This window comes from Carlito syrichta, unplaced genomic scaffold (genome assembly GCF_000164805.1).
Source record: "Carlito syrichta isolate Samal-C Ts95f unplaced genomic scaffold, Tarsius_syrichta-2.0.1 Scaffold302914, whole genome shotgun sequence".
Lineage (NCBI taxonomy): Eukaryota > Metazoa > Chordata > Mammalia > Primates > Tarsiidae > Carlito > Carlito syrichta.
The window spans coordinates 101599-123650 of record NW_007247010.1 but is presented as its reverse complement, the minus strand read 5'-3'; the positions used below and the strand labels follow the sequence as shown (position 1 = coordinate 123650).

Sequence of the window (22052 nt, the reverse complement as noted above, 5' to 3'; positions counted from 1 at the left end):
ATTTACTCTTTATGAAATTTCCACAAGCTACCAGAGAGAATATCTAAAAAGTAAAAGTTGAAGACTTAGTGGATATAGGCAATATGCAACTCAACACTGCTTGTACCTTCTTTTCTCTTCTTTGTACTCTTCTCATACCTAACTTACCATTTCTCTTTTCTCTCATTTCTTTTCTGAAATATCACCATACACACAAGTGGATATTCTGAAAAAGGGGGGGGGGTGGAGAGTGCCTCTGTTGCTGTGATGATTTGATGGCACTTTTTTTTTCTTTTGTTAGCTACAATTATATTGATGAAAGATTGTGTTTTTAAAATACTAGTCTTTAGTGTTTAGTGTGTTTAATCAGTGGAGAAAATGTGTCCTAAAGCACAAGGGAATATAAAATCATTAGATGATATGCTTGAAAGAAATATGATCATAATAGCTTGACTTTTATACTTAACTTTAACATGAGATATTATAAGTTTGTCACTTCCTACACAGAAAAGTCATCCAAATTCATGTTTCTGAGCACCTTGTTACTTCTTTCAAACAAATTTAACACTATTCAGTTCTTATCTAGTGCTTCTTTTCATTTTACTTCACAGAGCCTGTAATCTATTAGAGGCAAATTCCCCTTGATCCTCAACATCTTTCTCATCTTCTTGCTTTGTTACCTTGCTGGAATGAAATATAGCTAGCTATCATCAGGACTTATTATAGCTCCAGTTATCATTTATTTCTTTTACTTTCTAGAATCTAGCACACCCTCCTAATAATGAGTAAGTGTTCAATGCATGATGAGGGATGATTTTAGATGTTGGAGTGGTTGGCGAACTTTGTGTTGTTCTCTTGGACCAGAAGTCAGCAAACTAGGGCCCGTGCATGGCCAATTTGCCTCACAGTTTGTGTCCGAAAGATCAGTAAACTAAGAATGGTTTTACATTTTCAGAGTTTTTAAAAAATTCAACAAAACAAATACTATATAGAGATCCTATGTGGCTGCAAAACTTAAAATATTATATTGCCTTTTATAGAAGAATATTCCAATCTCTGATCTAGACCATTAAATCAATACCTTCTCTGTGTCTCAACAAAATCTTCATGCCAACTTCTTCAAGATGTCTCTTTAAATCTTTTTCTACCTAGACCATGACTTTAATGCCTGGTATCTGTATTTTTGTATTGTCTCATTAGTCATCTTCCTCAACTATACCTGCACCCGTGTCAATAGCCTATTGGGTTGATTGATTTAGTTTCTTCACTTCAACTTTCTCATTCTTTATCTCCACTCTGGATCATCCACTTATATACACAGCAACATTGTGGACTTTGTTGATATAGAATACTGTTCCATCCTATGACTGTATATATTTTCTCCTCTCACCATAGCCTCCAGTTACAAGACCAATCCATTTCACCCACTGTAATAAGGCTCTTCTGCACTGTGAACTTAGTTACTGTGACAATGATGATGTATTTGTCATTTATGCTTCTCTCTGCAAGGTGGATTGGTATCTTGGTGTGTGTGTGTGTGTGTGTGTGTGTGTGTGTATACTGACTGAATTTTGAGACTGATTTAGATCAGTACTAAGAATTTCTAAGATTCTCATGTGCTTATCAACAGTCAACTGGTCACTAATGTGTCAACCTGTTATGAGGTGCTATTTATGTCAAAGAAGGTCTTCTTGCAATAGCAATTAATTCATGGAAACACTGTTGCCCAGGGACATCTGCAGAGAACATATTATTCTAAACCAAATGTTGCTCGTTTCCAGCCTTCTACTCTTCAACAGGAGATGCTACTAAGCTGTCCTCAGTCCCACTTACCAATGTGCTGCCATTCTGCATGTTGTGCAAGTCTCTGTGGGCATGAGCACAGAAGTCCAAACATGCAGTGACCCCTGAGAATGGACGGCCTTCCTTCAGACCCAGACGGCACTCTGGTGCTCTGTGTTCATATTCAATCTGAAAAATAAAAATGTGTGTGTGAATAGGCAAGTAGTTACTTTTATTCTTAGACAGAAAGACTCATGAGTATTTGGACTATTTCAAATTTCAAAAAAATGTTATCTACTTTACATCCAGAAACAAGATAGAATGACAAAAAATAGAGCAAACATATTGACATGGTAAAGTTTTAGTTTACAGTGTTACTGAGGTATAATTGACAGACATTAAACAGCATATATTTAAAGTGCATTATTTGATGAGTTTTGATATATGTATATATCCATAAAGCCATTGCTACAACCAAAATAAAGTACACATTTTTCACCCCCAAAAGTTTCCTCATACCCCTTTATGATTCATCCCTCCTGCTTTGTTTAGTAGTTTCTGAACAAAGAAATTATCTTCTGTCACTATAATTTTCATTTTCTAGAATTTTATATAAATGAATTCATTTGGAGTTAATTTTTATATATGGTATGAAGTTAAGGGTCAAGTTTACTTTTTTTTTTAACCATATGATTATCCAACTGTTCAGACACCACTGAATAAAAAGTTTATTCCCTGTTGAATTGTCTTTGCTTAAAATCAATTGATGATATATATTGCATCTATTATGGACTCTCTTCTGATCTATTGGTATATAATTGTGTGTGTGTGTGTGTGTGTCTGTATGTATGTGTGTGTGAATATCAAACTGTCTTGATTACTAGCAAGTATAGATTTTTAGTAAATCTTAAAATCCAGTAGTATGAATCCTCAAATTCTGCTGTTTTTTTAATTGCTTGATTATTCCAAGTCCTTTGTATTTCCATGTATATATATGTTAGAACCATTTTGTCAATTCTTTCAGAAAACCTCCTGATATTTTGATAGGCCATGTATTAAATCTATCAATTAGTTGGGGGTGAATTGACATCTTAACAATATTTAGGTAAGAACTACCCAAATCCAATGAGCAGTCTTCTTTAAAGAGGAAAAGTGATGATACTTTCAGAAAAACAATTTTCAAACTTGAAAACTACTAGGACTGACTGTTCTTACCTGAGTGGTTTTCTTGTTTGTTTGTTTGTTTGATCTACCAGATTAATAAATCCACAGCATCCCTATGCACGCTAAATATAAAAGTTATTTTCCTTTTAAAGAAAGGACATTTCTCTAAGAATTCACGTGGACAGAAGCCACGCCCCCACATTCACCCCTGGAGCCAACTGGGTTCGTCGTGACTGTGTTGAGCCCCTCCCCTCCTCACAAAGGTGGTGGCTTGATTACCAAGACTCTGCTGCCGCATACCCACGTCTTTATACTAAGAAGCTTGTTCTCAACGCACACTGCGGCAGTCACATGGCTGCCATGCAGGTTCCCTTCTATGCAAGTGCTATCTTCAAAAAGACACAAACAAAAGACACACCTTACTCATTTTTACACCAGAAAGCTTCCCACCACCAAATCTCTTCTCCCACAGATAAGAGCATGATGTATACAGTTTAGCGGTTATATGTTTTTTTTTTTTTTTTTTTTACTTTTTAAGGTTATTCCCCCAAAACATTTTATCCCCACACTGCCCTTGCTGTGATGACTATTATCTATTATTGCTGCCTTCACTTCTTACCAGCACAGCGGCATGTCCCATGGCAGCTGTAGGACCAATGAAAGTGGTTGCTGAGATTGAGTAATCAGTACTTTTGCCTGCTCAGACTCACTAGGTGGATGCTAAGGTTGCTTCTAAGATCTGTTTCTGACATAACAAAGTGTGGCTCTACTTTAAAAGAAAATATCTCTCTCACATTCACATTCAGAACCCAGCTACCTGGAGTCCATTTTCAATATTTTAACTACCTCAATGACTCTATGAATGTAAGATATTGTGACAGAGATCCCAACTTGAAACAACAACCAGTGCCCATGGTAATTTAATGTCTTGTCAAATACTTTTATTGATTGGTTTATATGTCATTCTTGTTATAGAAGAATATGCCTTTTATGAAAGCATATGAATAACACTTTCCCAATTTATATTTAAAAAGCTAAAGAACACTGGATTAATAATCTTGTGGGGTGGTAGACTAAAATAACGATAACTATTGCTGCATACCCAGGGCAGGACGGGTGACTGAAGACCAGGACTATTTTTAAAACATGAGTTTTCAATATAAATACAACTCACAACCACGAGCTTTCGGGGGTAAGAAGCATTGTGTGGGTTTTGTTTAGTTTAATTTACTGATTAGTCTTTAAAGTAGGCCTTTTTTTTTTTTTTTTTTTTTTTTAGGTTACCGGATCATCATTAAATTTGTACTGTGAAGAGATTAATGATATGCATAAAGGGCTTTACCAAAGTCCACTAAATAAACACTACTTGAGTACAGACTGCAAACGAAAATGTATCTATGTTCTGACATTCACTGCAAATACTGAGTGGGTGCTAATGTCTTCACCAGTGGAATTAGATGAGTGCTACACACTTACTTTTTAAACTAAAACTAGTTTTCAGTTAAAAAAAAAAAAAAAAAATAGTGTTATGCTCCATGAACATAGTTCTCTTTAGTTATTTGTCTTCTATAATTTCTCTCAGCAATTTTTTTAGTTATCAGTATACAGGTCTTATACATTTGTCAAATTTGCCTAATAATTTTATATTTTTGATGCTATTTTGTTATTTTTATTTCCATTTAAAATTATTTATTGCTAGTATATAAAATACAGTTGATTTTTGTCTTTTATGACTTTGCTAAACTGATTTACTAGTTTTTTTTTGTAGTTTTGTATTTTTTTTGCAGACTTGCCTGTCATCAGTTTTATTTCTTCCTATCCAATTTGTATGCTTTTTATTTATTTTTCTTGTCTTATTGCAGTGTCTAAAGTTTCCAGTTTGTATGCATCTGACAAAAGACAAATATCTAGAATCTATAAGAAACTTAAACAAATTGATAGAAAAAAAATAACTCCATTAAAAAGTGGGAAAAGGACATGAACAGATATATTTCAAAAGAAGACACACAAGTCACCAATACACATGTGAAAAAAATGCTCAACATCACCAATCGTCCGACAAATATAAATCAAAATCACAAAGAGATACCATTTCACACCTATTATTAGTAAGTCAAAAAACAACAGATGTTGCTAAGGTTGTGGCGAAAAGTGAGCACTCCTATACAGCTAGTTGGTAAGAATGTAAGCTAGTTCAGACCCTGGGGAAAGCATTTAGGAGAGTTCTCAAAGAAGTAAAAACAGATTTACCATTTGACCCAGCGATCCCACTAGTACCCACTACTACTACCCAAAGGAGCATAAATCGTTCTACTAAAAAGATGCTTGTACTTGCATGTTTATCAAAGCACTATTCACAATAGCAAAGTCAAGGAACCAACATAGGTGCCCATCAACAGTAAAATACATAAAGAAAATATGGTACATATATACCATGGAATACTACATAGACATAAATAAGAATGAAATCATATCTTCTGTAGTAACTTGAATGCAGCTGGAGGCCATTATTCTAAGCAAATTAAGACAGAAACAAAACCAAATCCACATGTTCTCACTTACAAGTGGGAGCCAAACACTGGGTATACAAGTACTTAAGGTTGGGAACAACAGACATGGGGGACTCTTAAAGGAAAGTGGGGGAGAGGGGCAAGAATTGAAAAACTACCCATTGGCTATCATGCTCACCATTTAGGTGATGGCCTTAATAGAAGCCTAAACTTCACCATCATGCAATATATCCATGTAACAAAATCTGTACATGTAGCCTTTGAATATAAAATAAAACAAGAAAAAAATAAAATTTCAAGTTTGATATTGACTCAGAGTGGCAAAAATGGATATCCTTGTCTTATTCCTAATCTTAGGGGCAAAACATCCACTCTTTCACCATTAAATATGAAGTTAGCTTTTGGTTTTTCATCACGTATTTATCAGGTTAAGAAAGTTCACTTTAAGAGATGCTGAATATTGTCAAATTCTTTTTCTGCATCTACTGAGACAATCATATAATATCCCAATTATGTCTGTTAATATCTTTTTTTGTGTTAAAAGTATCTTGTTAGCTTATTTGTGTCTTTATATATAAGTGGTTTTCTTGGTTTTTACTATTTTATTCACTCTCACAAGCATTGTATTTTAATTGGGGGTGGTAAAACTATTTACATTTAATGTGGCTACTGATATGATTGGGTTTAAATAAACCATATTGCTGATGTTTTATATTCACCCTTTTTAGGGGTCCATATTTTTCTTAAAAAACTCTTTTGAATATATTTCATTTATCTCTCTTTCCTCGCTGATTTGCACGTGCACGCTCTTTCTCTCTCTGTGTGTGTGTATTAGTGGGGCTTGCTTTAAAGTTTCAGTATACTCTTCAATTTCTCATAGACTACTGCCAAGTAATATACCAGTCCATACATAGTATAACAATCTAATGGCATAGTACTTTAAATTACCTGGCGTCTGTGCTACTTTGACATGTTATAAAACTCACAGTACATTGTTAATATATATTTTAAAATAGCATGTTACATTTTAAAGACATTAAAACAAAAGTCTTTTAACCCACATGTTTACTGTTTCTGATGCTTTTTATTCCTTTATGTGGCTCTAGATTTCTATCTAGTATCATTTTCTTTTTGGCTGAAGGGTTTCCTTTAACATTTTTAAAGGGCTAGTTTGCTAGTGGTAAATTCTTCTAGTTTTTGTATGTGTGAAAAAAAATTATTTTGCCTTCTCTTTTGAGAGTTGTGTTCATTGGTTGTAGATTTCTAGATTAATTTTTTTCTTTTAGTACATTAAAGATGTTTCTTCCGTATCTTCTTTCTTGCCTTTTTCTGACATGAAGCCTCCTGTCTTTAATATTTAATGTCTTTTTTCTTCATTTGTTTTAAGATTTTCTCTTTATTACTGATTGTAAGCAGATTGATTATGACGTGTTTTTTTGCAGTGTCTTTATGTCTTTTTATTTTCCTATTTGGGGTTTGCTGAGCTTCTGGAATCTATGATTTTACAGATGTGAACAAATTAAAAAAAAACTGGTCATTATTTCTTTAAATATTTTTCTATCTCGCACCTCCTGTTAGGACCTCAATTACACGTATATTAGTGTAACAATATTGTCCCATAGATTTTTGACTTATTAATTTTCAGTTTGTTTTTTCCCTTTAAATAGGACATTTTCCATTGCTACGTCTTCAAGTTCACTAATCTTCTGTTAATTCCATCTAGTGTATTTTTACAATCTAGATATCATATATTTTTTGTTTATAAAGATTCAGTGTGGGTCTTTTTTGTTTTCTTATCATGCTAATGCTTCCTTTCGCATTTTTGAGCATATGAAATATGATAGCCATTTTAATTACCTTATCTACATATTTTTATTACCTATGTCACTTTTGGGATTATCTCTATTGATTTTTTTTTCTTCTTTGCCTCACTATAAGCCATATTTACTTTTTTATTTGTATGCCTCATATTTTTTGATGAAATGCTAAACACTGTAAGTTTTACCTTGTTGGCTGTCAGATTTTTTTTTAATCTTTGTTTTGTAAATGGTAAAGCATCTGATGCTCATAGATTGGAAGAATCAACATTGTTAAAATGACCATATTGCCCAAAGTAATCTATGAATTCAATCACTCCCTATCAAATTGCCAACATCATTTTTCACAGAACTAAAAAAATAATCCTAAAATTCTATGGAACAACAACAACAACAAAGTGCCAGAATAGCCAAAGCAATCCTAAGCAAAAAGAACAAAGCTGGAGTTATCACATTATCCATCTTCAAATTATACTACAAGACTATATACTAACTACTAACCAAAACAGCATGGTACTGGTACAAAAACAGACATACAAATCAATGAAACAGAATAAAGAATCCAGAAATAACCCCAAATACCTACAATCAACTGATCCTTGACAATGCAGACAAAAACTTATCCCTGGGGAAGGACACCTTATTCAATAAATGGCGCTGGAAAAATGGAATAGCTACATGCAGAAAAATGAAACTTCATCCCTATTTTTCACAATATACAAAAGTTAACTCAAATTGTATTAAAGACTTAACTGTCATGCCTGAAATCATAAAAATTATAGAATAAAACCTAAGGAAAACTCTCCTGGACTTTGGCCTAGGCAAATAATTTATAGCTATGGCCCAAAAAGCAAATACAACAAAAACAAAAGTAATCAAGTGGGACTTAATTAAAGTAAAAGGTTTTCTGCACAGGAAAATAATTAATAGAGTAAATTGGCAGCCTATAGAATGGGAGAAGATATTCACTAACTATATATCTGACAAAGGACTAATAGAATCAAACAAATCAAGAAAAAAAGTAAATGACCTCATTAAAAATTGGGCAAATGACACAAACAGACATTTCTCAAAAGAAGATATACAGATGGCCAACAAAGATATTTAAAAAATGCTTAACATCACTAATCATCACGGAAATACAAATTAAAACTATAATGAGATACAACCTTACACCAGTTAGAATGGTCATTATTTAAAAAGCAAAAAACAATAGATGCTGGCACATGTGTGGAGAAAAGGAAATGCTTATACACCATTGGTAGGAGTGTAAACTAGTACAACTTCTATGGAAGTTGGGCAAGAGTGGGACCTCATCTCTATAAAAAAGGAAGGAAGGGGGCAATCCCCTCGGGTCCCCTCCCACTGAGGGAAGTTTTCTGTCCTCTCAATGAATCCTACTTTCTAAAAACAAAACAAAAACCAAAAAAAAAAGAAAGAAAAAGAAAGAAAGAAAGAAAGAAAAGAAAAGAAAGAAAGAAGGGAGGGAGGGAACATAAGCAAAGTTTTTTTAAAAACCAAGAATATGCAATTAAGAAGGTATGCAGAAAATCAGAACTTCTCTACTACAGCTTTGAAGTAGTCTCTTATTGTCCGTAATCACTGGGCAGATATGGTTGATTTGTAGTGCTTAATTCATACAGTTTCTTACTCTACAGTTAGAGCGTTAGTGGGGGAAGGAATGGAGTCCTAAGACACAGGATAGAGACATTTGGACAGTCAAGAATGAAGTTGAGAACTTTGAACCTCCATATTCCCCTAAACCTGTCTGTGAAGAAACCAGCATCTGCATAAAAGCTTTCAGTGACTACACTTGAGACAGCTCCCTCACAAGCTGACACAAGCTTTCCTCAGAACTGACCCTTACCACCTACTATTGCCTTCCATTAAATTCCAATATAGCTTTGTCAGAGAGGTATGAGGCCTGCTCTGAGAAGAGGCTATAGAGTGTTAAAAACCTTGCCTTTTTTTTTTGGTAAACCTTGCCGTTTTTGTTTAAACCTGCCATTTTAATCAGCAGGAATCTGGAAAACATACATGGAAGTGGGTTCCAAGGGTGTTAAACCAAGGGAGAATAAATTTAAGGGTAGATCATGGCAAATTTATTGGCATGGATGCACTTACCTAAGAATCAAGATTTAACAGAATGGCATAATAGTGAAGGCTCCGATGGTGAGTTTAGGGATGAATTATCACCTATCAGGTACATTGTGCACAGGTAGAGGTGGAGGATGCGCTTCAAACTCAGAGTTCTTCACTACTATACAATGCATCCAGGTAACCAAAAATCATTTGTACCCATCTACAGTTATTAAAATAAAAAAATATACATTTGTTTTGGGATGCTGTTAAATTACTTAGTATCAGTTTGGTTTTTTTTAAGTCTTGATTTTAAGCATTTTTAGATGAGATCAGAACAGCCAAATCTGTTTCCACTACCAAGGCAATTATGAATACTCTACTTGAATAGTGTGTATATTGTAAGGTCTCTTTCTTGCTGGTATAAACAAGAACTATTTCAAGTCCTGTATGAGATCAAGGGATTGTTCTGTCTGCTTCTTTTGATGGTCCTTTAGCTTCTGTAACTTCTTCACATGCACGAACTGTGCAGCACTCTGCTGAAGACTGAAGCAGAACCTATTGCACATTTCTGAATCTTTTCTCAATAAAGCTCTCTCCTCTCTGGTATTCTGAGTTGTGAATTCTAGCCACCTTAACCTATCCAAATTCTGAACTTTGTTTCCTTAATGCAGCCATAATTCTGGGGTCTGTTTGGGTTCCTACTCCCTACCCTGGAACCTAATATTCTCTTCAGGAAGTGGGGATGATAATAGGTTCACCTTTTTATTTCCCTCCACGCCAGTGCCACTGTCTCTTGCACTTCTTGTTCTATGTCTAAAATCACTGTTTCATATACTTTGTCAGTTTTTTTCTTATGTGCATGAAGGTAAAACTAGTCCCTGTTATTCTATCATGGCTAGAAGATGAACTTAAATTCCAATAATGTTTTTGATGTCTTCATATTAAGAAGACATCAGAAAATAGTTCTTACATGAACCATTGGATTCATATATGTATTTGTATATGTAACTTCATCAGACTCTGGCCAAAGAAAAGTGAGGGTATTGACCACTGTTTTTCATAGCTGTGTGGTTTGTGACTGTTTAGTCTATGCTGTGGTCTAGTTAGTTTTATTCTGTTCCTTGAAAAAAAATGCACATATAATCATTAGACAGATTTATGGTGTCTCATAAGAAATACCATGCAGGAGTTTGTGAATAGGTTACTAGAAAACCATTTTAATGTCTGGATGTCAATTCTAAGTCCATGACTTTCTCATGGTCTAAAGTTTTGATGTCCAATATAGTAGTCACTAGCCACATGTGACTATTTACATTTAAATTAATTTTAAAAAACTTAAAAATCAACTCAATTGCATTAGCCATATATCAAGTTTTCAGTAATAACCATATGTGGGTTGTGGCTATTATACTGGCCAGCATAAAGAACATCTCCATCTTTATAGAAAGCTCTCTCCGATGGCATGTCTAAAAGGTCATCCCCATATATGATGATTGCACAGGATTTTGAGATTCAAACTTATAGATCCAAAGTTAAATCGTAAGATAAACAAAGAATAGATAGAGCAAGTGTACATTTGCTGGATAGACACACAGAAAGGACATTTAAATTGATAAAAACAGATTTTGGATACTCTAGATTCAGGTTCCAATTCCATGGAACTGACAGAAGAGCCAATGAAGCTTAAATTTAGCAATAAGACTTTATGAAATCAAGGAATATAGCAAGGAAAAAATATTTAGATGTGTGAAATAGAGATAATATATTCAGTTAAGGAAAAGGTAAAGATCATATAATTTTATGATAGTATGCATAACATCAAACCATCTACCCATATACTGTATGGAAAAATCACATGGCTATTATTTTGATCTTGAAAACATACTAACTTATACAGATGAACATTACCAATAGTGCTCACTATATGATATAAAAAATCCATTAAAAAGCATTTCCATTAACTGGCTTAATCTAGACATTTCAGCTACATACATTCATGTATAACTATTGAAAAGCAAAGCTATCAATTGACTTAATCTAGACATTACAGCTACATATACTCATGTATAACTATTGAAACATATTAGGAATTACATCTAATTATCTTGTTATAATTTAAAAATTTGGATGCCTTCATATTTTGGGTACTCTAGGTTTAGGAAATTAATAAAATTGTTTAAAGTATTTCAAAACAAAATGTAATAGGGCAGAACAGGGGTCCCCAAGCCCTGGGTCATGAACCGATACTGGTCTGTGGACTGTCAGGAACTGGGCCTCACAGAAGGAAGTGATTGGCAGGCAGATGAGCTAGCGAAATTTTATCTGTATTTACAGCTGCTTCCCATCACTCGAATTACCACCTGAGCTCCATCTCCTGTCTTATAAGCAGCAGCATTAGATTCTCTTAGGAGCACAAATCCAGGAGGTATCTGGCTTGCACATTCCTTATGAGAATCTAATGCCTGATAATCTGAGATGGAGCTAAGATGGTGATGCTAATGCTGGGGAGCAAATATAAATACAAATTAACATTAGCAGGGAAGTTTGACTGTACAGAGACCATAATAAATCAATTGCTTGAAGACTAATATTAAAACCCTATAAGTGAGTGGCAAATGAATCAATGTACTTCAATTGTACAGCTGCATCTGATGGCAGGTTTTATGTCAGAATTCAACACTTATTTTAGTCTGCGTGTGGCCTGCCCACTATTATATTTACCATTTCCATCTGTATCTTTTTTAAATAATTAATTGTATTATTATCTCATTATATACTACAATGTAATAATAATAGAAATAAAGTGCACAATATATGTTATGAGTTTGAATTATCCTGAAACCATTCCCCCCACCCCCACTGGTCCATGGAAAAATTGTCTTCTATCAGTTCCTAATGCCAAAAAGGCTGGTGACTGCTGGTGTAGAATATAAATGCTTTGAAAATACAGATTATATGACACAGTGCATAAGAATCAAAGGAGTAAAAAGAACATAAATGTTTTGTTATTCTGCCCCTTTTCCCAAGTAAAGCCACTTGATTAACAGCACCTATAAAAAAATTCAATAGAAAATGGTAAAACTTTAAATATAGCAATGTAGACTCAATTCATTTTCTTTTTTTAATAGCTTGATTTCTTGTAGTATTTCTTGCCCAGAATTAAACTTTTACAACAGTACCAAAGCATTTCTTACACTTCTCTGTGATACTAAAATAGAAAGATTATAAAATATAGTGTTAATCCCACAATTATTAATAGCATTTAAAATAATTTTTATAGATATTTATACACATTTCTAAAACCATAAGTTGTGACATGAAACAGCTTACAAACAGACTGGCATTTAATTTGTCTCTACTGTTCCCACCCCTCCTGCCACCCAAAAAGGAGTTGAGTTTGTAGGAGTGTTAAAGTCCACAGTGTAAAAGAAGAGTAACTAAATAATTATTTAGGGTTAGTTCTTTGTCCATCTGTACTGTTTAAACTAATCCCATTATTATCAAGTAAATGACAGTTTGTCACATAGCCCCATACCTATTATTGCTGTGTGCTCTGCTCTGGATACTTTCTCATGACCTACAGCTTTCCTCCACCCATCCACCTCCCTCATTTCCTTAAATCTTTAACTTTTCCAACTCTATTTCTTCTATCCTCCTCTAGCACTTACTTCACTGGCTTCTCTTCCTCCACTCACACCTAAAATAGTGATGGCTCCAGAATCCCCTTATCAGCTTTTCTCCTCTTCATAAATTCTACTCTGAAAAATTCAACTTCAACTCCTTCCAGCAGTTTGCTAACTCTCACGTCTATAGTACTAGCCTGAATTTTTCTCCCCATTCTCCATCTAATTAACCTAGAAGCATGTCAAGTCCAGAATCTCAAAAATAAAATTTAGTATTTTCCCTCCTACCCCAAACTTACTACTTCTTACTAATTTCTGTTACTTGTTAACAGAACACCCTGCCCAAATCAGAAATTTGTTCGACCCCTAAATTCTCTCTTTTGCTCCTTTTCACATCCAGTTAATCACCAACTTCTCTAAGTTCAAATATTGCACATATTAATTCATTTTTTCTATCCCTCTTGCCATGTAGGATCTTAAAATTTGTAGCTCAATGATTTCTTTTCTTTTCTTTCTAATCTTACACAGATTTAAGTTGTATTTCCTTTATCTGGCTTGTTAAGTGACCTTTTAAAAATAAAAATTCAATCACTTCACTTTCCCCTGCTCCCAATGCACATTTAAAACACTTCAGTGGTTACCCTATAAGGATAAAGTTCAAAGATCTAAAGGTCATTTGTGATATTACATATAGTCTACTCTACTTTGAGGAAAAACCTTTGTTATTTCTTCAGAAATGTGCACACACTTTTATCCCAGCTGTATTGTCTTATCCTATAATTGCTATTTTATGTGTCTCTATCTCCTCTGGAAAAGGAATCCTTCCCCTCCTCCTCCACCTTCCTCCCCCCCTTTTTTTTTTTGAGTTGGACTGGAGTGCAGTGGCCGCTCCCGGCCACCGCAGCCTCGACCTGCTGGGCTCCGGCGATCCTTCCGCCTCAGCCTTCCAAGTAGCCGGAACTGCAGGCATGTGCTACCACGCCCGGCTGATTTTTTGATTTATTGTAGAGATGAGGTCTCGCTACCTAGGCGGGTCTCGAACCCGCGGGCTCAGGCAATCCACTCACCTCAGCCTCCCAAAGGTGCGGGATTACAGGCTGAGCCACTGAGCCCGGCTCCTTTTTTTTTTTTTTTTTTTTTTTAAAAAGAAGTCCTTGCTCTTTTGCTCAGGCTGGCATGCAGTGGTGTGATCATGGCTTACTGAAGCCTTGAAATCCTGGGTTCCATCATTCCTTTTGTCTCAGTCTCCCAGGAAGCTGGGATTATAGATGTGAGCCACCACACCTGGTTAAAGACAGAGGAATTGCACCGTTCATCTTTACGCTCACAGTGACTAAACAGTGTCTGGTCTGTAGTAGGTTTTCACTTAATGCTTTTTTTGTTGATACTACTCAAACAGTGAAGACTTTATAGTCTTTTGCCTTCCTCACGGGCAATTTCTGATCAAATTATCTAGCCTTCTAATTAAGAATAGCCTAGAATACACATATACAATAGGAAAAAATGGTTTTGCTTGGTTTATGGAACAAAGCCCAGTCAAAAGAGGAGGATCTGGCAAAATGTGATATATTTGGACACAAATATGTACACTTATGATATAGTATACTCATACCTTTATATGAAGACAGTTAATAGGTGGTTAGAACCTATAGTTTGGACCACATTACTTTAATGTAATCACCAAAGTCTGCTTACAAAGATAAAATTGTCCATATGAGAACAAGATTAGTAAATAGAACAGATTGTAGTCCTTAAAAACTCATTATTTTTACAGCTGAAAAGACCAAAAACATGCTCTTTTGGATAGTACAATTTTCATAAAATAGAAACAGAATACTATAGTGGTGTCAACAAGAAGAAAAATTAGAAAAATCATTGCTTCAAAAATATTTCTCGAAGTAGGTAATATATAATGAATAAGTAAATTGTTACAATCACTATCAATTATTTAAACTTACCTGATTATTATAGGCATCAGGTGCAAGTTTCTTATATGTTGGTGCCATGAGAGTGGATAGGTTTTGCAAATGAGACTCCAGTTTCTCTTCCTGCATAAAATGAAAAATTCCACATATTAAATTCTAAATCCATTCTTTCTATATATGAGAGAGACAATCAGTTATTCTCCCTACTTTTTGGATTGGATCAAAATACAAATATCTAGTGCCTTTCTTATTAAATAACTAAAGCATCTTAAAATCATGACTGTTTCCAGGTGAAAAGTACAGACCATCTATGTACTTTTGTATGTGCTATTAAATATTAGTTATTTGTTTTTTCATAGGATTGATTTATTTTTTGCTTTGCATGCAATATTTAGCATTTTATAAATATAAGCCTATGCTGGGGCTAGAATTAGGAGAATGAAACCATGTAATCTTAAAGAGGTCACATTTCCCACTCTCACTTTCTAGTTAGCCACAAAGAAAGATGAACTATTGAAAATATTTGTCCTAATTTGCTTATTTCTAATCTTTATATTTTTCATTTATAAAGATAGCACTTCAAATGTTGAAAACATTTCTCCATAGGGCAATTAAAAATTACTAGACACTTCAAATGTGGATAAAATGATCAGAACTAGAATGTGAGACACATGAAAAACTTTGCAGAATTTACTTGAAAGAGGAAATGCTGAGTTATACCACCATCCACCCTGCTCACAACAGATTTTCCAAGTAATATACTTTTAAAAAATGGTAGGTGGTACTACTCAGTGGTTCCATTTATACTTAGAAGTTCTCATTTCATAATGACATTTCACTTAAAAACTGTTGGGAGATATAATCACCTGGCAGAGATATACATTTTAGAAGGTGAAAAGGTTTCTGAGCAGAGCCCTCCTTCCTAACAGAGGGAAGATGCTACTAGCTATCCTCTGAATTTGGTTTATGTAAAAACCTGATTAAAGTAATAAACATTTTGAAATAAAAAGTTCTTAGTGTAGAAAATAAAATGACCGGCAGTATGCACATTCACTATTCTTAAGTTTTTCATGTTCTTATGAAAGAAACATCCAGTATGTTTAAGTAATATGTTTATTACTAAAAACATTAAGAAACTTTGAAAAAAGTTTATGTAATTATTTCAGGAATGTTTGCATTTACTTTATTATTTGTGACTATAATCATAACTGAAAGTATAATAACTTTTTTTATTTAGAGGGACACACCAACATTACAATATCTATATTGTGTGTATTTTAATTGTATTTAAAATTAAAAATATATTATAAAGTGTATAGAGTGACTAAAAATTTGGTCATATCTAAATGCTAAATATACAAAGGTTTTCTGATTATTCAGTTAGTATCAGATAATCCTTGACTTATGATAGTTTGACTTAAGATTTTTTGACTTTATGATAGGCTTATTGGGGCATCAGGTGGATTTTTGCCTTACAATGGGTTTATCGTGATGTAACCCCATCACAAGTTGAGGAACATCTGTACTCTGGACTGCATGCTGCCCAAAAGTTGTTAAAACTGATATCAATTTGCAAATTATATTTTAAGAAATATATATTCTAGAGACAAGAAAAAATGAATGACTTTAACATGAGAAATAAATGTTCGCTTATTTCAATTGCAGATTTTTATTAAAATCTAAATATGTTTTTGTTACTTGAAAGCATTCATTACAGTGACTTTAGTTATCTAAATGGCATGGCACATAAATGTGACTAGAAGTAGTCTTTTCTGAATGTAATAGTTATGAACATAACTTCTTTCTATAATTCAGATTCAAAAGATGTAAGACATCACTAATCCTCATTTAGTTTTAAACTAAAGTGACAGCCCTTAAAAACTCTGGAATTAATGTAAAGAATAAATATAAAAGGACAGAGGTAGAAAAATTGTTATGTCATGTTGCTCAAATATTATCTGTAACTTTGGTATAACATGGTTATTATTATGCTGACTTTACACAATATGTCTGAGATAAAATTCTGTCAATGAGACCTTAACAAAATATGTTATATTGTTTACTTCATCTGTGCTCATCAATTCTCTATGAAAAATATGAGATTATACATCAGAAAGTAAACTAACCTCTTTTGGGTCATCCCCAAGCAGTTTAAATTTCCTTGGGATCTTGCTTCTGGCGAACTTACATCCATTGTAGTACATGCTCCATGAGCAACCAAAAGAAAAAGAGGCACCACAGGTCTCTGGATCCAGCCCTTGACAGGCACAAGTCCTCCTGAGAAATCAAAGGATCAAGTTCGTGACTGTGGATAGCACTGTCTAGGTTGCCAATGTCATGCATTTTGAATGTGTACATGAAAAATGAGTGTGAAAAGAAGTCTACATTGTGGCATACACACACAGAACTATTTCAGTTGACTTGAAAACACAATGTTACAACACTTTTCGTTGTGGTATAATACACGTACAGAAAAGTATACATGACTTCACAATGTGAAAAATGTTTGCAAATGGAGCATACCCAGGAAAGTTACACCCACACTAATAACTAGTTCCTAAAATCTCCTCTGATATTTCCTTTCAGGCACTGTCTCCCTAACAGTACCTTACTTCTCTCAGAATAGTTTTAAAATTTTTTAGTATTTTTTCTTTATTTAGAGATGGAATTTCACTTTGCGCAGGCTGGATTTGAACTTCTTGGCTCAAGCATTCTAGTCATATATGTAATTATGTAATATAAGTCTAGTTGTGTCTTGTTTTTTTTTTTTTTAATAATATTATGCTTGCAATATCCATCCATATCAATGCATGTAGTTGTACTTTATCCATTTCACTGAATACCATATTCTATTTTGTGAAAAGGTCATGAGTTAACTATGCTACCATTTATGGGCATTTGAGTGCTTTCTAGTCTTTGGTTAAAACACAGTTTTGTGATTTTACAGCCCTAGTCAGATATATATCCTAATGATAACAAACAGACAAGCAGAAAAGCAAAAATTAAAAAAAAAAAAAAAACTACAGAGAAAACTATATTCAAATACTGTTATGAATTATTTTGAAATTACTGTATGTATACTCTGATATGGAGAAATAATCTTTAATGTCAAAAGCCAAGAATTTCAGTGTAACAGAAGGAAACAAAAGATAAGTAAATACTCTGTAATTTTAATTATGAGTAAGAAAAAAAGTATGATTCATAATTTGAGTTAAACTCAATTTTTCTGACTAAAAAATAATTATTTCATATATCTCCCACTGAAGAAGCCTACAAGTAATGGCATCTTGGTAGCAAGGAGCACATATAGGCACAGATTATATCTCCAAGTATAATTTCCCATAAAAATGAGCACAGGTTAAAATCTCTGATATAGGACAACTAAAGATTCTTGCCATACAGTTATTCTCTCATTTATTTACAAAATATATTCAATGGTAATCAAAAATTTGATAAGGAAAAGTTTTTATTAGATAATTCCAGCTAATTAATGGATTAAGAAAATTAAAATGAGAAATGACCATTGTATAGATATAAAAAATGGCAGAACAAGGGTCTCTGAAAATTTTCACCTTATAAAAGCAATGAGTCCTGATAAGTATTGTCAGAATCAAATTTTTCAGAAATCTAAAAATTAATAAAAGGCTTATAGCAATATAGGAAACATTTTCAAGAGAAACAACAGAATTTCAGGAAGGACAGTGAGCTTTGTAGTGTTTTAGCTTTTCTCACAGCTTCATGGTAGCCTGGGGTTGGGGGGAGCAATAAACAGCTCATATTTGTGATGAAAATCAGCAGCCTGGCCACTACTGGAAAGGGCTATATGGATTGAATATCCTCTAAAGTCCCATTTCCAGAGAACTGTCTTTATTTGATCTATTTGGTAGTTAGTTTCCAGGAAGACCTCATTATCCTAGAAGATAGTATAAGGTTGCCATCATTTTTTCTAACTTGGAGCTCAGTGTGAATATCTTCTCTCCCACCCCCAGGCAACTTTTCGGTATTGCTGATGGCTGAGGTGATGGGTAACAGAAGCAAAAAATAGGGTAATCAAAAAAGCTTAAAAATGGGGACTCAGTTGTCTATAGGAAGCTTTGAAAAGTTTCTGGAAGTTTAGAAAGTCATGTTCAAGGGTAAGACTATGCATGCTCATAAAAGACCCCAGAAAGCTCTAAGCTCTTACCACAGTCAAACTTGAGACTACACAAGCAGAAAATAAAGGCAAAGTCAGAATTGTAAACAGCATGGATAAATGCTGAATGCCTGCCCCAACACACATACAGATCCCCTTAGCAAAGACTGAAAGATTTATTGGTTTCAAGCACCTAAGGAATTCTCTCTAATAATTAGTTGAACCAAGCTAACCAAGAAGAGAGTTCCATTGCTACACATTAAATTATGTAAAATCTAGTTTTTAACATATGAGGAAATAAAGTATGGATTACACAGAGAAAGAAGAGTAGTCAACAGATGCTGTCCCCGAGGAAGTTCAGATTTTAAATGACTGGACACAAACTTTAAGCCAGCTATTGCAATTGTGCCCAAATAAATGAAGGAAACTATTTTAAAATAACTATTATAAAGTTAAAAAAAGTGTCTCATTAGATAGATAAGACAAATCTAAGAGAAATAGAGATATCTTTTAAAAAATCTGAAGCTGAAAAGTATAATAACTGCAATAAAAAATTTATTAGGTACAGTAGCAGATTTGAGAGGGAAAAGGGGGGAAGAGACGTAAGAATATTCAGTCTGAAAAACCAAAAAAGAAAAAGAAAAAAGAAAAAAATTACACAGAACAGAGACCTGTGGGATACCATAAAGCATACCAACATATGCATAATGGGAGTCCTCAAAGTAGAAAAGTGAGAGTAAGAAACAGAATCTTTGAAAAGATAATGGATGAACATTTCTCAAATTTAATGAATAACATTAATTTTTATGTCCAAAAGCAAGAAGCTCAACTAACTACAGGTTACATAAGCCCAAAGACATCTATATTTAGACACATCATCTCAAAATTATGAATCGAACAAGTAGACAGAAGATTACAAAGAAAACAGCTGCTGAAAGCCACTGAAAAAAGATAATCTTGAAAGCTGTAAGAAAGAAGTAACACATTATGTATCAGTTATTCCCAATAAGATTAACAGCTGATCTCTCATCAGAAACAATAGAGGCCAGAAGGCAGTGATATGACATATTAAAGCACTACAAAAAAAAAGATTATCAACCAAGAATTGTATATCCAGCAAACTATCTTTCAAAATTGAATAATAAATTAGGGCATCCTCTGATAAATAATCTAAAATAGTTTATTGTTATCAGGCATGCTCTACAGAAAGTATTAAATAAGTCCTTCATGGTGAAAGGGAAGGCCATTAGACAACAATTCAAATTAATCAAAAAACTTAAAGAGCACCAGTAAATAAAAAAGTATACACAAATTTTTTTTGTAATTACTTTTCCTACCTGACTTAAAAGACAATTTTATGAATAAATAACAATATATATGTGTTAATGAGCATAAAAGGTATACAATGTGATATAATAGTACAATGAAAAAGGTAGAAATGGAGGTATATAGAAACAAACTTTCCTCATATTAATTGTAATTAAATTGGTAATACTATAAACTAGGTTGTTATAAGTTATGATGTTAATTGTAATTCACAGGGCAACGACTAAGGAAATAACACTAAAAAATAGTTAAAGAAAAAGGAGTTAAAATGGCACACTAGAAAAAATTTATTGAACACACACAAAAGTCAGTAATAGTGGAACAGAGGAAGAGGAACAAAGACAAAAAATATAAAATGGCAGACAATTCTGCTTTAACAATAATTACATTAAATTTACATGGATTAATTACATAATTAAAAGACAGAGACCAGCAAACTGTATTTTTAAAAAGCTCTAACTATATGCTGTCTATAAGAGACATATTTTAGTTCTGAAGATACAAATAGGCTGAAAGTAGCAGGATGGAAAAAGATAAGCAAACATTAATCAAAAGTAAACTATACTAATATCTAGTGTGGTTACACTAATATCAGAGGAAAATATACTTTAAGACAATATTATTACCAAAGACAAACAAGTACATTTTATAATGATAAAAAAGCCAAACAATTAAAATGATGTAACAATTATAAACATGTATGCACCCACAACACCAAAATACATGAAGTAAAACTATGGCAGAGTTAAAGAGAGAAATAGAGAATTCAACATTTAACCTTCAATATAGTAAACAGAACAAGTCATCAGAAGATTAAAGAATTCAGAAATGAAAAACACTATAAACCAACTAGCTCTGACAGACATGTATAAAACCCTCCACCCAACAACAGAAGAATACATACATTTTCCTCAAGTGCAAATATAACATCCTCCAAGAAGGACTACATGTCAGGCTATTAAGCAAGTCTAAATAAATGTAAAATTATCAAAATCACACAAAATATGTTTTCTGATGACAATGAACTAAAATTATATGAATGAATAACTCAAGCAAAGTTGGGTAATAACTATATAAATTGAAACATATTCATATATCAATGGATCAAAGAAATACTCATGAGATAAATTAATTACAGAATACTTTGTGGTAAACGAAAACTCAATATACCCAAACATGATAGGACAGAGCTAAATCAGGGATAGAGGAAAGTATAAAGCTTAAAATGCTTATATTAAAGGAGAAACAAGTTCTAAAATCAATAAACTAAATTTTTTACCTTAAGAAACTGGAAAAAGAAGAGCAAACTAAAACTGAAGTGAGCAAAATGAAGAAAATACTAAAAACTAAAGCAGAAATTTATAAGAAAAGAAACAAAGAATAGAGAAAAGCATGGAAACCAAAAGGTAGTTCTTTGAAAAGCTCAACACATTGAAAAAACAAACAAACAAAAAAACTTTAGCCAGACTGACCAATAAAAAAAGAAGACTCAATTACTAAAATCAGGAATAAAAAAGAACATTACTACTGACCTTACATTAATGAAACATTTAAAAAGAATATTATGAAAACTGTATTTCAACAAAGTAGATAGCCTAAATGGACAAGTTCTTAGGAAGACACAAACTCTTGAATGTGACTCAAGAAGAAACAGAAAATCTGACCTACAACAAATAAAATGATTGAATTCATCAGCAAAGGATTTCCCACAG

At 33.3% G+C, this 22052-nt stretch overlaps 1 protein-coding gene across 2 annotated transcripts in view; it reads right to left on the bottom strand.

Annotated features, from left to right (window-relative positions):
* TET2 (tet methylcytosine dioxygenase 2) overlaps positions 1-22052 on the bottom strand; it is a 91372-nt gene that overhangs the window by 7654 nt on the left and 61666 nt on the right. For both annotated transcript variants that reach the window (XM_008057259.1, XM_021711922.1), the window contains exons 6-8: positions 17009-17159; positions 14916-15005; positions 1813-1950 (exon numbers count right to left, since the gene is read on the bottom strand). In XM_008057259.1, the coding sequence (XP_008055450.1) occupies positions 1813-1950; positions 14916-15005; positions 17009-17159 (379 nt within the window). The remainder of the gene's footprint in view (positions 1-1812; positions 1951-14915; positions 15006-17008; positions 17160-22052) is intronic.